General features: G+C 37.8%; 1 protein-coding gene across 16 annotated transcripts in view; it reads left to right on the top strand.

Moving 5' to 3' along the window:
• The window catches only part of LOC103154531 (voltage-dependent N-type calcium channel subunit alpha-1B), a 122,011-nt gene that overhangs the window by 38,444 nt on the left and 69,321 nt on the right, over nt 1–14,246 (top strand). For all 16 annotated transcript variants that reach the window (XM_016662792.1, XM_016662786.1, XM_016662796.1 and 13 more), the window contains exons 4-6: nt 8,717–8,808; nt 8,904–9,050; nt 10,047–10,234. In XM_016662792.1, the coding sequence (XP_016518278.1) occupies nt 8,717–8,808; nt 8,904–9,050; nt 10,047–10,234 (427 nt within the window). The remainder of the gene's footprint in view (nt 1–8,716; nt 8,809–8,903; nt 9,051–10,046; nt 10,235–14,246) is intronic.

Here is a 14,246-nt window from a genome sequence, read left to right as displayed (position 1 = left end):
TACATTTGCAATATATTTGTCCCGCTTTTATTTCTATAATATATAATTTGAAACATATTTTTGCAAGAAACCCTAATTTTCAGAGGTGCAGCCGAAACCTGAAGCACTCTCTGCTTAATAAACATCAGTGGTAGTAATTTGCAGCATTTGTTATTAAAAATAATCTCCGCTGTCATTTAATATATTTCTACCCAGCTGTTCTGTCTAAAGAATTATTATGGTTTAGCTGCCAGACTGTCTAATATAGTCATGCTTTGATTCTGACTAAATTATTATTCAGCATGCCAGCTGCCTAATAAACAAAACAGCTTTAATGCCTGATTTATCTCTCATTTAAGAACCTAGAAAAGCCTAAAATGGAAGGGTTTTGTTTTTCTGGGCGAGATAAGTTGCTGTTGCTGTCATTCTAGGTTTGAAAAGAATAAAATCCTGGGATTCTGTGTCTGACAGAGTGTGACAGTGATCCAAATTCACAAAGTGGCTGCTGCACTTAAGGGAGTTTTTCCCTCCAACAAAGAGACAGGTCTCCCTACTGATGGCATTTTATGAATGACAGCTCTGGTGTTAGCATGAGGACACACTCACAGGCTTTTGAAACTAAAGTCCTTTATTTAAAAAATGAAAAAAAACTAAAATAACTTCTGGTTTGATCAAGGCTTTCTAATGTAAAATGTATTTTTGTTAGTGGTTTTATGCATTTATGAATGAAATGGTTTTAACAGGGACATACTGAGTTTGCATTAATCTCCAGTGGCTCACCAAAACACATCCACTAAAACCACAATAAGTTGTTAGCTAAGTTAGCTCAATAGGTTAGCACTGAAAGTAAGGGCAAGCTAAATTAGCACAAGAAATCAGTGCAAGTTACATTAATTTAGCCCAATCACAGAAGATTATGAGGTAAGATATCCTGACAAGTTAGCAAAAGCTACATTAGTGCAAGCTAAATTACCACAAATATATTAGCTTACCTTAGTGCAAGGCTAACTGATCTAAAAATTTACCCAAATCAAGTTTTCACAATATGTTAGCACAAGCTAACCCAAGAAGTTTTCCAAAGGTGAACTTAGTTTGCCCAAAACGTTAGGACAAGCTAAGTTACCTCAGTTTATGTTAGTTAGCTTAAGCTACAATAACCTAAGCTAACTTTACACAAGACATAAGTCTAAGCTAAGCACAAGTGCAGCTAGCTGAAGAGGTTTTTCTAAGGTAAAATCAACACAAGACATTAACTCAAGCTAAGTTAGCACAAGAAGTTAGCACATTTTAAGTTAGCACCTGCCCAAGTCCAAGTCACTGTAAGTTAGCAAATATTAGATAGCTTAAGCTACATTAATCCAAGCTGAGCTATCACAAGCTATAGATGAGAAGTTAGCCAAAGAAGCCAACACAAGCTAAGTTTGAGCAAGAATTTAGCCTAAGCTAAGTTAGCGCTATAATTTAGTGCCTTAGCATAAGCTTTACATAAGCTTTACAAACACAAGCTGCTTGAGGACGAAGTGTTTGAGTTTCAAAATTTGTTTTTGAGTTCCAGGTTAAAAAAATTTAAACAGAACATAAACAAACGTTGAGCTCCAGTAAAATGTCATAATGACCCGAGTTATAAACTTTCTTGAACAAGCTAAGCTAAAATAAGAACAAATCACAACCAGATGCTTAGGTTGAACCAGAAGTTACCAAAATGTCACCGAAGTTCAGAGGTTATTGTGTTTATTCTTTCACATTTAATCTCAGGCTTAACTTTAATCCTATGTTTTCTACGTCTGAAACTGTAGTTTTACTTATAGTGCATCTTAATTTAATTTCCTATAGGCCCTCCCTGTGGAAGGTATAAACAAATCATGTCTGTTTTTTTCAGGCAATATCTTTACTGTCTGTCTTATATTAATCCTTCTTTATTAATGTTATTTTCCGGTCCCTCTGTCTTCCGTTCTGCTCTTGGTAAGCTCTCTGGTCTTGCAAAACGTAATAAAGATATATGATTTTGTTACAGACATGCTGTATTTGTATATGGCATACACCACAGACAGACTGAAAGCAGTTTTATTGCAGTTTTATTGCAGAGTCGTCCAGTTCAGCGATCCTTCAGGGATAAATCCCACCGATGTTCTTCAGGTCAGGATCTGTACTTTAGTTCTCAGCTTGTGAAGTAAAAGGATTTCCAGCTGACTGAACTCCCAGACAGCCCAGCACATCTTGACTCTCCTTTCAGAGGAAACTTATGGACTTATATGACATATTGACTTCGTCATTGGCCAACGTATCTGGGTGGTTGTCGATCGAAAAAGAAAAGAGGAGAAAGGTTTTCCCACAAAACGTAAAAATGTTCAGATTAATCTCAGAAAATTTCTACGAGGAAATTTCTGAGTTTGAAAAGTCAAAAGTTTTAGCTTTTAAAAATTCTCTGACTGAAACATCAGTCGAAATCTTTTTCTTAAACATTTCTGAATTTCTTCTAGCAAATTTTTGCACTCAGAAATATTCTTGATCTTTATATTCTAGCGTATTTTTGACTTTTTAAACATAAAAATTTCCTTGTTTTTTCTCTAGAAAATTTTTGAGATTCTCAAAATTTTCCAGCAAATTTTCAACTTTTCAGAATCAGACATTTTGAGATTAAGCTCAGAAATTTTCTTGACAAAACTGGGAAATTTCTGAGTTTGAAAATTCTGAAATTTTCGACTAAGAAATTTTCTGATGTTTGAAAAGCTGAAGACTCAGAAATTTTGTAGCAATTTTTTTACTTTTCAAACTCAGAAATTTCCCATTTTTTTCTAGAAAATTTCTGCTATTAATCTCTAAATTTTCTTGTTTTTTTTCTAGCAAAATTTTTACTTTTTAACAAAAGAATTCTTGTCTTTTTCTCTAGAAATTTTCTGAAGTTAATCTAAAAAAAATCCTTGTTTTTCTACTTAATTTATGACTTTTCAAGCTCTGAAATTTCCTTCTTTTTTTTCTCTAAAAATTTTCTGATATTAATCTAAAAGTTTTCTTGTTTTTCTAGAAAATTTAACATTTTTCAAACAAAGAAATTTTATTGTTTTTCTAGTAGATTTCTGAACTTTTTTTCTACCTACAGTAGTCATGAATTACTGACCCTGCAATTAAGATAAAATTAATCTTTAATTGTCTCTCCATTAGTTTTAATGTATGAGCTATTTATTTATAGGTTTATAAATTAGTTAAATTATAAAAAACAAAAAACTTTTTGCAGTTGATGTTCATTAGTGAGGAAAAGTGCAACACATGCATGCGTTCTGAGGCGTGCGTGTAACTTTCAAACCGCGGCGGCCATGTTTGATGGCGAGTGGCTCTGGCAGCCACATCGAGCTCATGAGGAACCCCTTTTTGTCCTCATGGCATTGTGGGAAATGCTTGTTCCTCTGACTGTCAGCGCTGTCCGCTCACATCCGATAACATCAAGGAGAAACAAACCGCCACCATTTACACACGCACGCACACACACACACACACACACACGCACACACACACACACACACACACACACACACACACACACACACACACTGTTATTAAGGAACTAAATTTGACTGATTGGGTGTCTCGCTTGCTGCTAAATGAGATTGTTCTGACATTTTTACATGAGAAGAGAAAGCAACAAACGTCTTTATTTGGTAATAGAGGTAATTCTCTACAACCCATCATTAATAACGACTGGAGAGATTCATATTGCTTGTGGGAAATGTTTGTAAGCCCTTCTTTCCAACAGATTTCTTGTACCTTCCCTCTGAGAGAAGTGTCTTGGAACGAGGTTACAGATTTGCTCAGAGCCTCTCAGCACCATTTGGCACATCTGATCATCTCAAAGCTGCTGACAGAGAAACGCTGGAAGAGGAAACAGCCTCCCTGATGAGGAAGCGAGCAGTAATGGCCGCCCTCTAATCAGAGACTGAGCTGATATTTTTGAACCTTTGCAGCTCTTTAAAAAAAAGAGCCAATTTTAGAGCCACATTTGGGTTATTTCATGCTTAGAAAGGAATCTAAAATACTATTTTGTAATGTTTTACACATGCATTTGATAATAAAATCTTAAAGGTGACCTATTACACTTCTTTGAACAGGTTAGGATGGGTCTGTGGCCTATTCAAAACATGTTTGTTACATTTTTTACACATAATCTGCTCAGTTCAAACTATTAAGCCTCTGTCACTTTAAGTCCTCATAACTCCTGCTGGCCACGCCCACCCAACTCATCGTTTGCACTCACAGCAAACAGATGTGCAGTTATACAACCATGAATCTCTGAAAAGCAGAAGTTGAGCCTCCTGCACAACCAACAAGAATGTAGAAAGTGGTTTCTGTATGGTAAGTCAGCAACAAAACATTTTGTCTTTTCCAGCAGCCATTGTACAGCAGTAAAACCAGCAGAGCAAACATGCTGGAGCTCAGCTGGGGTTGCTAGGTAACGGGGCTAGGGTTGCTTAAAGACTAAGAGCAAAAAAACGTTACTTTATTGCCAAAAGACATCTGAGTGGTGGTTTTAAGAACTTGGGCTGTTTTTTAGAAGCAGTTGAGGCTCATATGGAAGCACAAAAAAACATCCAAAATGTGAATTTTGCCTAATAAATCCCCTTTAGTACTTTAAAGACACTAGAACATGCATTCAGCCGTTGTAGGTAGAGAAACATGAGGACTCAGAGCGATGCTGAAAGCCTCGGACAGACAGGCTGTGTTTGGATGTGAGGCCAGAGACAGACGGTGAGGCAGGCAGACAGTCAGAGACCAGCTGGTAACGATCACACAGACGAGGAGCGGTTGTCCGGGCAGGTTGTCAGCGCCGTGTTCCCGTGTCTGTCCTCAGAGATCGCTCGTCTCGTCTTACAGAGACGTGTGAAAAACTCAATCAGAGCCCCCGGCCCCCAGCTGGACCGGGTCGCAGTAATTAAACTACATCACTCAGAAGCCTGGCTTTCTTCGCGTCGCCTCCTTTTCCCCACCTGTGTGTCGAACTTTCAACTTCCTTTTTATTTTCTTCATCCTTCATCTGTCTGCAGTGGAACGATTAAAATTTAATCAGATTTGTATTTACTCATTTGGTAAACATAAATTAATAAGACTGACTGTAATTTCTTGCTCAGTTACTTAGAATCTTGTTTTAGACCTGAACCTTCAGACCCACATAAAGACAGCAACAAAGTCGGCCTTTTATCACCTTATTTCAGTTTGGGAAATTTCCTAATGGAAATTGGGAAATTATGTTTCCCATTTTCCCAGCTCTGTCTCTCTGGTTTAAGACAGAGTTAGGACTGCAAACGTCTCTCCGTGTTGATGTTGAATCTGCAGCTTTATATAAACATTTGAAAATAGATGTATGAACTTTAGTGATGTAATTCTCTGCATATTCATATATCTGAAGGTTTGCAGTACGATGTCCAAACGTATCAGCAGCATAATCAGTTTTGAATCAAGCATTTGTGATTCATTTCCCATCTTCCTTTACTGTTATCACATCGTAACTATCTCTCTGCCTTTTCCCTGAGCTGCAGTTATTTTTAAATGTTCATTTGAGTCTTTGCATGAAGGAATGGAAAAGAGAAAAGGGGTTAAATAAATAAACTGCGGATTGACTCTACAAATTTTAATGGGCAGGCTGATGAGTCACTCTTACCTCTGTGTTATTCAGCATCACAGGAGCTCTATTTATGTCTGTCTGATAAAAGCCGAAGCGCAGCATCTGGATTTATGTGTGGTGACCTCTGCAGGACAGCGTCTGCTTCTGCAGATTCATTATTTGGTCATGAGAATCAGGCTTATGTCTCCTCTGAACTGTGATCAATACAAGCAGCGTGTATGACCTTTCACCCTCAAGAACTGCTTTTATGAATAGATAGGCCTTTAGCAGCAATACCTTCTCACCCTATATATACACAGTCCAGGCTATTGTTTACATCAGGAAATGTTGCTGCAGTAGAAAAACTCCGTTAACTACATGAAACCTAGAGATGTAGCTATTTTTAATCTAGTGCAGTGCGCCAGAGCAAAGGGGAAGATAACGCAGAAAAACTGTTAAAGAACGTTTTCTTCTATTTTTTTCTCTTTTTATGTGCCGTTACCATAGCAACTGACTGACAACAGCTCCACTAGCATATCAGGATTCAACACCAAACAACATGCAAACATTTCCCACAGCAGATCTACATGTTAAGGATGTCATAGTCAAGCTAGCATAGCTAACCTACTTCCTTCTCCATTTTTTTAAATTAACTTTTTCCTGACCTTCTTATTTGTCATTAGTGTTGACAATTAGAAACAAAGCGCTGCGTCCCTTTTTCTTTTATACATCAGGCGTGCATTTAAGATTTTGTGGGTTATGTTGATAACAGATAAATCAATGCTAGTCATTGTTAGCAAACAGCTTTTTGCCCTCTAGAAAATGCTCAGAATATGAATATGTTTATGACCCGGAAGTGTTGGGCTCAGAAGGTGTTTGAATATCTTCAAATATCTTCACATATGTGAATTATTTTATCTTGTTTATTTAGAAATTCACCTGTAAGAACTGCCTGAAGAATGTCCATCTCTTCTGATTGGATGACCAGCTCCTTGTGACGACTCCTTCTTCAGAAGCTGCAGCCGTGAAAATAGGGAGGATTTATGTGGAAGAATAACTTTGTTTTTGGTATAAGAAGGAAAAGTTAAAGTTTTGTTTAGTGAAAAACACAAAGTAAACTGTCCAAGAATAACCTGAACAGAGCAAAAATGGAAAGATTAAAATTTTGTTTGAGTTATATCAGAAAACTTTCCCGTTTCCTCCCTGAAGCAGTGGAGTCAAATTACTGTCATATTTGGTTTTCTGTTTGTTTTGTGTTTTATTTCACTAGAAAATGGCCTTTAATTTAATTGTTTCTAAAATGATTTCTTGATTATGGTGATTACCAGCTCTGTTATGTTCCCTCCATTATCCTTAATGGAAGTGTAATTAACTCTGATTAACAATAAATATATTTTTATTTAGAGAAATATATTGAGACTGAGAGTAATTGATTTGCATTCTGTAGCTGTATGTAGCTCATCAGCTGCTGTATTTTGTTTTATGTGCTTCCCAGTTAGCTTTCAGACGATCCGTCTGTTCCTGTGACATCCAATAACATCACCTCCATATTTCCTGAGCCAGTCTCTGCCTCTGACATGGACGTGTTACAGACACGATAAAAGGATATTAAAAGTCACGGCTTCCTCTTCAGCTCATGACCGCAATATGTCTAAATCATCGTCTGATGGACAAAGACACACACACACACACACACACACACACACACACACACACACGCATACACACACACACACACAAAATAAATTACACCGTTCCATCTTCAAAACAACATTGCATTGACTTCCATTCATTTTTCATTCATTTCTGCAGCCCAACCTGGACTGTAAAGCTAACCACCAGTGTGCATAAAGCTAGTTTGGCTACTAGCTAAAAAATGTGTTGGACTAACTTTAAACCACTAACCATAAAAGTACATTTGTGATTACTAGTTAGAAACCAGGAGTGTAAATACAATCATTTAGATTTTTTTGTTAAATCTGGCAAAATTTCAAGACATTTTTGTTTTAAATAAACAATGATTTACAGATCACTTGCTTGTAGAAATCTGATTACTTTACTCATCGAATTCAAGATTCTGTGTATTTAGTTTGTCAATTTACCAGATAAAAAGAAATACATTTTTCTAATTATAAAAAGAAAAACAACAAATTGGACAGCACTGCTCTAAAATCTTCAGCAGCACTTATTCCAACTATAATAACCGTCTACAGATTAGAGAAAATGTACAACATTCAATGTGCAAAACATTGTTCTTGAAACACTTTGCAGGGGAAAATACTTTGACTAAACCAATGAAAGTGCTGTGATATTCTTGTCCAGGATGAGTGGATGTTATCCTCTCAGCAGAGATGTTATTTAATATTGGCTCTTATTTTTAAAAAGTGTTTCATAAATAAAGTGCCGTTAGCTTAGCGGCTTAGCGGCAGCAGAATAAAATCTCTTGTAAAATCATGGAGGAATCAATTTGTGCTTGCAGCGTAGAAAGTGTGCAGGAAAGTTTCTGTGTCTGATTCCACATCACATTATTATAATTCTTCGTCTGCATCCACTTACCCTCTGTCTCCTTAAATCAACTCCTATTTTCATCTTCCTCCTCCTCCTCCTCCTCCTCTCTCTCCCTGAGTCTCCAGCCTGGAGGACCTGGTTTTTTGTGTGTGTCTCAGTGAAGCACTTAAGTCTCCCTCTGTGTGTTGAGGCTGTAATGAGGGCTGCCAGCTGTGCCACAGCTCACACACACACACACACACACACACACACACACACATGCATGAAGGCAGAAGTGGACAGCACATGATGTAATGAGCTTCATGTCTGTGTTGCCATGAGCGAACCTTTAAATGTTTTAAGGTTTTATTTTGGACTCAAAACATTTTAATTTACGGAGAGACAGAACAAGATGGACGCAAAATAAAAACTGTTTTAGTACAAAAAATGTTAAGAATAAACAAGATCCAACTTATTATGAGGTGTAAAATAAACGGGAAGGAGAAGAAAAATGGATGGATGGATGGATGGATGGTTGGTTGGTTGGTTGGTTGGTTGGTTGGTTGGTTGGTTGGTTTACTGACCAGAAGGTTAAAGGTCATATCGGGTCCTGCTGGTTCTGAATCATGTCAGCCATCTTGTTCTTTGTGTCATCAGGATCCTCGCCACCGTCGGTTCAGACTTTGACCTGCGAACGCTGCGCGCCGTCAGAGTGCTGAGGCCCCTCAAACTGGTGTCTGGGATTCCCAGTAAGTCCACCACACACACACACACACACACACACACACACACACACACATACACCCTGTGGTGCTGACCCCTGACCCGTGGCTCTCCTGCGAAGGCCTGCAGGTTGTGCTGAAGTCCATCATGAAGGCCATGGTTCCGCTGCTGCAGATCGGCCTGCTGCTGTTCTTCGCCATCGTCATGTTCGCCATCATCGGGGTCGAGTTCTACATGGGCAAGTTCCACCAGTCCTGCTTCAAGGGAGGTCAGAACATGAAATACTCCTGCATGGTTTTACTCTGGAAAAAGGAAAAAGGAGCCGTCCAAACGGTCAATCAAGAGTAAAAATTTATTTTTTTACTCTTATTTGAGTAAAAACAAGTATTTTTAGTCTTTTCAAGAGACTAAAAACACTTTAGCCGACTCTTAAGTCGTAAAAAATTGACTGAAGTTCTGAGTAACTAAAATATAAAGTTATGTGGGAATTTTGGAATTTTAAGAGATACTTATTGTGCAAAATTTTCATTTTTCACTTTTTTGTACTTTTTTTGGGTCTCACAAACACTTCAAAAAAAAAGTCCAGATGTTTTTTTGGCAATAGGTTAATGTGTTTTGGTGAACCGTTTCAAATACCTCTGGAATATAAAGTCACAAATCAGCAGGTTTAGCTTGTTGCCTAGCAACCCCAGCAGAATTCCAGCACATTTGGTCAGCTGGTTTTACCGCTGTATGTGTTGTACAATGGCTGCTGGAAAAGACAAGTATTTTATTGTTGATTTACTATCCAGAAATAACTTATTGCATCTTTGTTGATTGTGCTGGAGGCTCTACTTCTGCTTTTCAAAGCATCCATTTGCAGCCATTTTCATATACGAGTGTAAACGTTGAGGTATGGGGCGTGGCCAGCAACAGCTGATTTGGATTTAAAGTGACAGGAGCCCCTGAAAAGCTAAAATCTCATTATGTAAGAATGATTTCGTGCAAAAAGAAAAGTAATGGACATGTTTTGTGTAGGCCATAGACCGATCCTAACCTGTTCAAGGAAGGATCGGTCACCTTTCAGAACCCTGAAGGGTTTAATCTGTTTCTGGTGTTTCAAAATGACTTAAAACCTGTTCTTCACAGCTGAACCAAAATGGAGGAAAGAATCGTTTTCATTTTGGTCCAAACTGTCGTCTCAGTTTGGTTTAAATGTTTCTGACGTGTTTCAGGGCGTTGGACTCACTCTGGCCGTGTTTCTGTCCTTGTTTCTGTCGTTCAGCTGAGAGAGTGGTGGACTGGCCGTGCGGGTCTGAGTTGCCGGCCAGAACCTGTCCCAACGGCACCGTGTGCCAGGAGTACTGGACCGGGCCCAACTTCGGCATCACCAACTTTGACAACATCCTGTTCGCCGTGCTGACCGTGTTCCAGTGCATCACCATGGAGGGCTGGGTGGACATCCTGTACAGCGTGAGTCACAGAGGCAGCCGGCCAATCAGCTGCAGCCGCAGCCGGCCAATCAGCCGCGGCCTCAGCCGGCCAATCAGCCGCGGCCTCAGCCGGCCAATCAGCCGCGGCCTCAGCCGGCCAGTCAGCCGCACAGAGCATCTCCCCATCCAACTATTCATCTATCTGTTCATCCATCCATGTGCTCACCCAACCATATATTCATCCAACCATTTGTTCATCCATCCGTCCTCCTTGGTCAGGGAGCTAACTGGTTGCCATAGCAACAGTTTGGTGCTCCCTGCTGGTTGTTAAAATTATTCATTCATTTTAACGGTGATAATTCTGCTGCTTCAGTTTTCTTTCAATCCCAAAGATTGTTTTATAATTTCCATGTTTATCAGTTTTTGTTCTAATCGTCGTTAGTTTGATCCGTTCTGACATATTTATTCGCTCTTCGTCGTTAAGTCAGTGCGGTTTCTGGGTTTGTGTCGTTTTAATAACTGGGTCACTGTTACCCTCCTCAGTCCAACTCTCCTTCTGTTACCGAACCGTTTGGTTATCTAAACATCATTCTCTTTTTAGGCCAAACAAAAGTATAAAAAGAAAAAACTCAGCAGCTCTAAAAAGACAAACCAAGCCGCCTGGAGGACAAGGCGGGCCGCTGGAGCAGAACTAAAATCAGCAAAGTGTTTGGACCGGAGTCGCCCTCTGGCCCACACTTCTATCTGCTGCATGATTCCTGCTGCTTTACTCAACACAGAGTAACAAACTAACTTTTATTTAGAGGCCAAGGGATCTTTGAAAGGCTCAAAGTAGTGTGTGTGTAAACAAAATTAGTATTTTTTTAAGTGTAGTGTGAAAAGATCTGCAGCAATAAGTCAGGAATGCAGAATTTATCTGATCTCACTGAAGCAAAGTGATGCTAACTATTAACTCAACCTAGATGGACCAACCTTTATCCATATTTTACCATTAAATCCTAATGTTTTTTTACCATGTGTTATTTTTTATGGATTTAAAACACACTTTCAGAGAAAAAATGTGGAAAAAATCCACATAAACATTTGGATCCGACATCAATTTTTAACGGCTAAGTCCAGGAAATGATGCCAAAAACTCCAGAGCTGAATTTTTCAGTTTGTTTGTCTCCAGATCCAAACTTTCACTACCAGAGTGAACTTTATTCAAACCAAATAAAACTGTTGTCAAAACGTTTGTGCTGATAAAATTTCCATTTCAGTTGCTTTTGCTTTGGAGATATTACTAAAAGTTGAAAGGTCAAAAGGTCAACCTTCCGTAAATCAAATGAATTGGTGTCAAAAGTTTTTACAACCAAGATTTTTGTTTGTAAAGATATTAATAAATGTTTCCAGAGGTCATGAAAGGTCAACCAGCCATAATTGGTGTCAAACAACTCTAAGCTGCTTTTGTTTTGAAGATTTTAATGGCGCTAATGGAGGTTTGGTTGATATCTAATGACCTCTGGAAACTTTCTTTAAAATGACAGCGGCACAAACAAAATATTTTGCTGCACAAACGTTTGACACCAATGTTGCTAGATTGGGGCAATACGGGGGGCTAGTTGACTTCTTGACTTTTAACTTTTTTTTTTCATCAAAGCAAAAGCAGCACAAAGAAATTTTTGCAGCACAAACGTAGCACAGTTGATGTCTTTAAAATTATAGCCGCACAAACGAACATTTTTTATGTTTGACACCAATTTCGTTTGATTTGGGTAACGACGGGGTCTAGTTGACCTTTTGACTGTTAAACTTTAATTAATAGCAAAAGCAGCAAAAACCAAAAATTTTGCAGCGCAAAATTTTCATCAGTACCTTCAAAGTAAAAGCAGTACATAAGAAAATTTGCGTAAAACGTGGAAACGTGCTCCTCCGGTTCACACTGTGAATGTTGCTGTGAGCGCAGCAGCAGCTGCAGCAGCAGCAGCAGGAGGATCTGTGGGCGGTTTCACTGTCGATATGTAGCAATGCATATTTCATGCTCTGTGATTTCATTACATATCCTCCGTCTCCCCTGAGGATCCAACAACCGCCTTTAAATTAGACGCTACGGTAATTACGTCTGCTCCGTCAGACTTTATGCTGGATTACTGCATCTTGTGGGGAATATCTGCATCTTCAGTCAACAATCATTTCTTTATATTTTCTGTCCAGGCTGACAGAAGTTAAACTGTCCAGGTTCTCAGAAAGCTTCTCGTTTTCTGAGAAAACGGCTTTAATTTGATTTTTAAATCAATAAAACAGGAATAACTCTAAACTTGCAGCCTGAAACCTTCAGTTTTATAGCATGTGCCTCTGAACAGCTGAAATATTATTTAAAAACAGAATTTATTGCACTAAGTGAAGCACATTCTGTAGATTAATAATGTTTTCAAGCCTTTATTTACTGTTGATTATGTATGGAATGCCATTTAGTCAAAATTCTGCAACAATATTCTGGTTTGTTTGGCCTTTCATAAGAGAAAAAATTGAGTTTTATTTTTCATATTTTCACAATGTTATTTACATTTATAAATGTCATAGATCCAGACTAAATATCTAATTTTCAAGTTAAATATACAGTTTAAAAACGAAATATTTAACTTGGAGGTTACATTTTTAGCTAGCAAGTTATTTAAATGGAAACTAAATATTTTGCTTGCTACTAATATATTTAAATGATAAAGTAAATATTTAGCTCCAAAATAAATATTCAGTTCTTAAATAAATATTTAATTTCCAAATAATTATTTAGCTTGTAAATTGAACATTTAGTTTGATTTAACTATTAAGACATTTATAAATTTATACTTAACACGTTGAAAATATTATTTTTGAAAAATGACTTTGTTTAATGAAAGGTTAAATAAACTGAAATTTTGTAATTAATTTTGACCTTTTTTAGCTGTGTAATTTTACAAATGGTGCCCCATAAACATCATGGTTTCCCGTTTACAGCACATGAAAACACACCATTTCAGATTAAAATATTACACCAAGATAATAAAATAACACCTTTAATACATGGAAAGTTTGAGTAAGACATTTTCTAAAACTACCCTGTACCTGACAAACGAGCTTTAAGTGATTTGTTGATTCTAAATGTGGTTAAATTGAAATAATTGTGGTTACTTGCAGTTGATTAATGAATTACTGAAGGAGGAACATGGTCATGTTGGGTTGTTTTCCTCCTAAAAATATAAAGTTATAATTTAAAAACTACTTTTTATCCTCTATCGGGTGAAATTATGTGACGTTAGTCATGCTGTTACATAGTTTAAAACTTGATATGACCAATTTCAGGCATGAATATCACCATTTGCCTGCTTTTTAAAAATAGAAATACAGGAAATTCAGACAAAAATAACAATTATCATCCACACAATAGTGAGTGAAATTATTCAGATGTAGAACCGGCGCAGTTAAGGTTAAAGCTGAATAAATCTCACTGAAATTACTTTGCGGTAAATTATTTCCAAAGTCTGGAGATAATAGTCGTCTCCCCAGGAGGCGGATTAGCGTTAGCTTCACATTCAGGCGGCTCTTTTGATAGATTCTCCGTCTTTCTAATGAAAGATCTTCAGCTCTGCGTGCCGCCCCGGCTGTTTAGCTCTGTCACTTAACGCTTCAGCTGTCGTCCCTCCAGCAGGCTTTCCTTGTTCCTGAATCTGTGTGATGATGGTTGATCCGGAAGCAGGGAGTGGGAGTAAAAACTGTCACCCTGGAATCCAAATTTTATGGCAGCTTTTTGCCTTTTTCATGTTTTTGTTTTAAATCCAGGATGTGAGAGCTGCCAAACGGAGGCTGCAGGTCTTTGGAAAACAGATCACAATGTGGCGTTTTTGAAAGTATACAGGGCTGAAAACCTTATTTACAGTATAAATGTTTCATATCAGTCGATAGCTATAATTATTGATTAGTTTTTTGGTTTTAAATATCTGAAATATTACCAAGCTGTTGTCGTGACATTTCCTGTTTTATCCAGTTTTCTTCTCTTCACACTGTTATTTTTTTATTTTTAAGCAGTTTTGAGG

This window comes from Poecilia formosa, unplaced genomic scaffold (assembly GCF_000485575.1).
Source record: "Poecilia formosa unplaced genomic scaffold, Poecilia_formosa-5.1.2 Scaffold390, whole genome shotgun sequence".
NCBI lineage: Eukaryota > Metazoa > Chordata > Actinopteri > Cyprinodontiformes > Poeciliidae > Poecilia > Poecilia formosa.
This window is presented reverse-complemented; position numbering and strand designations above follow the sequence as displayed.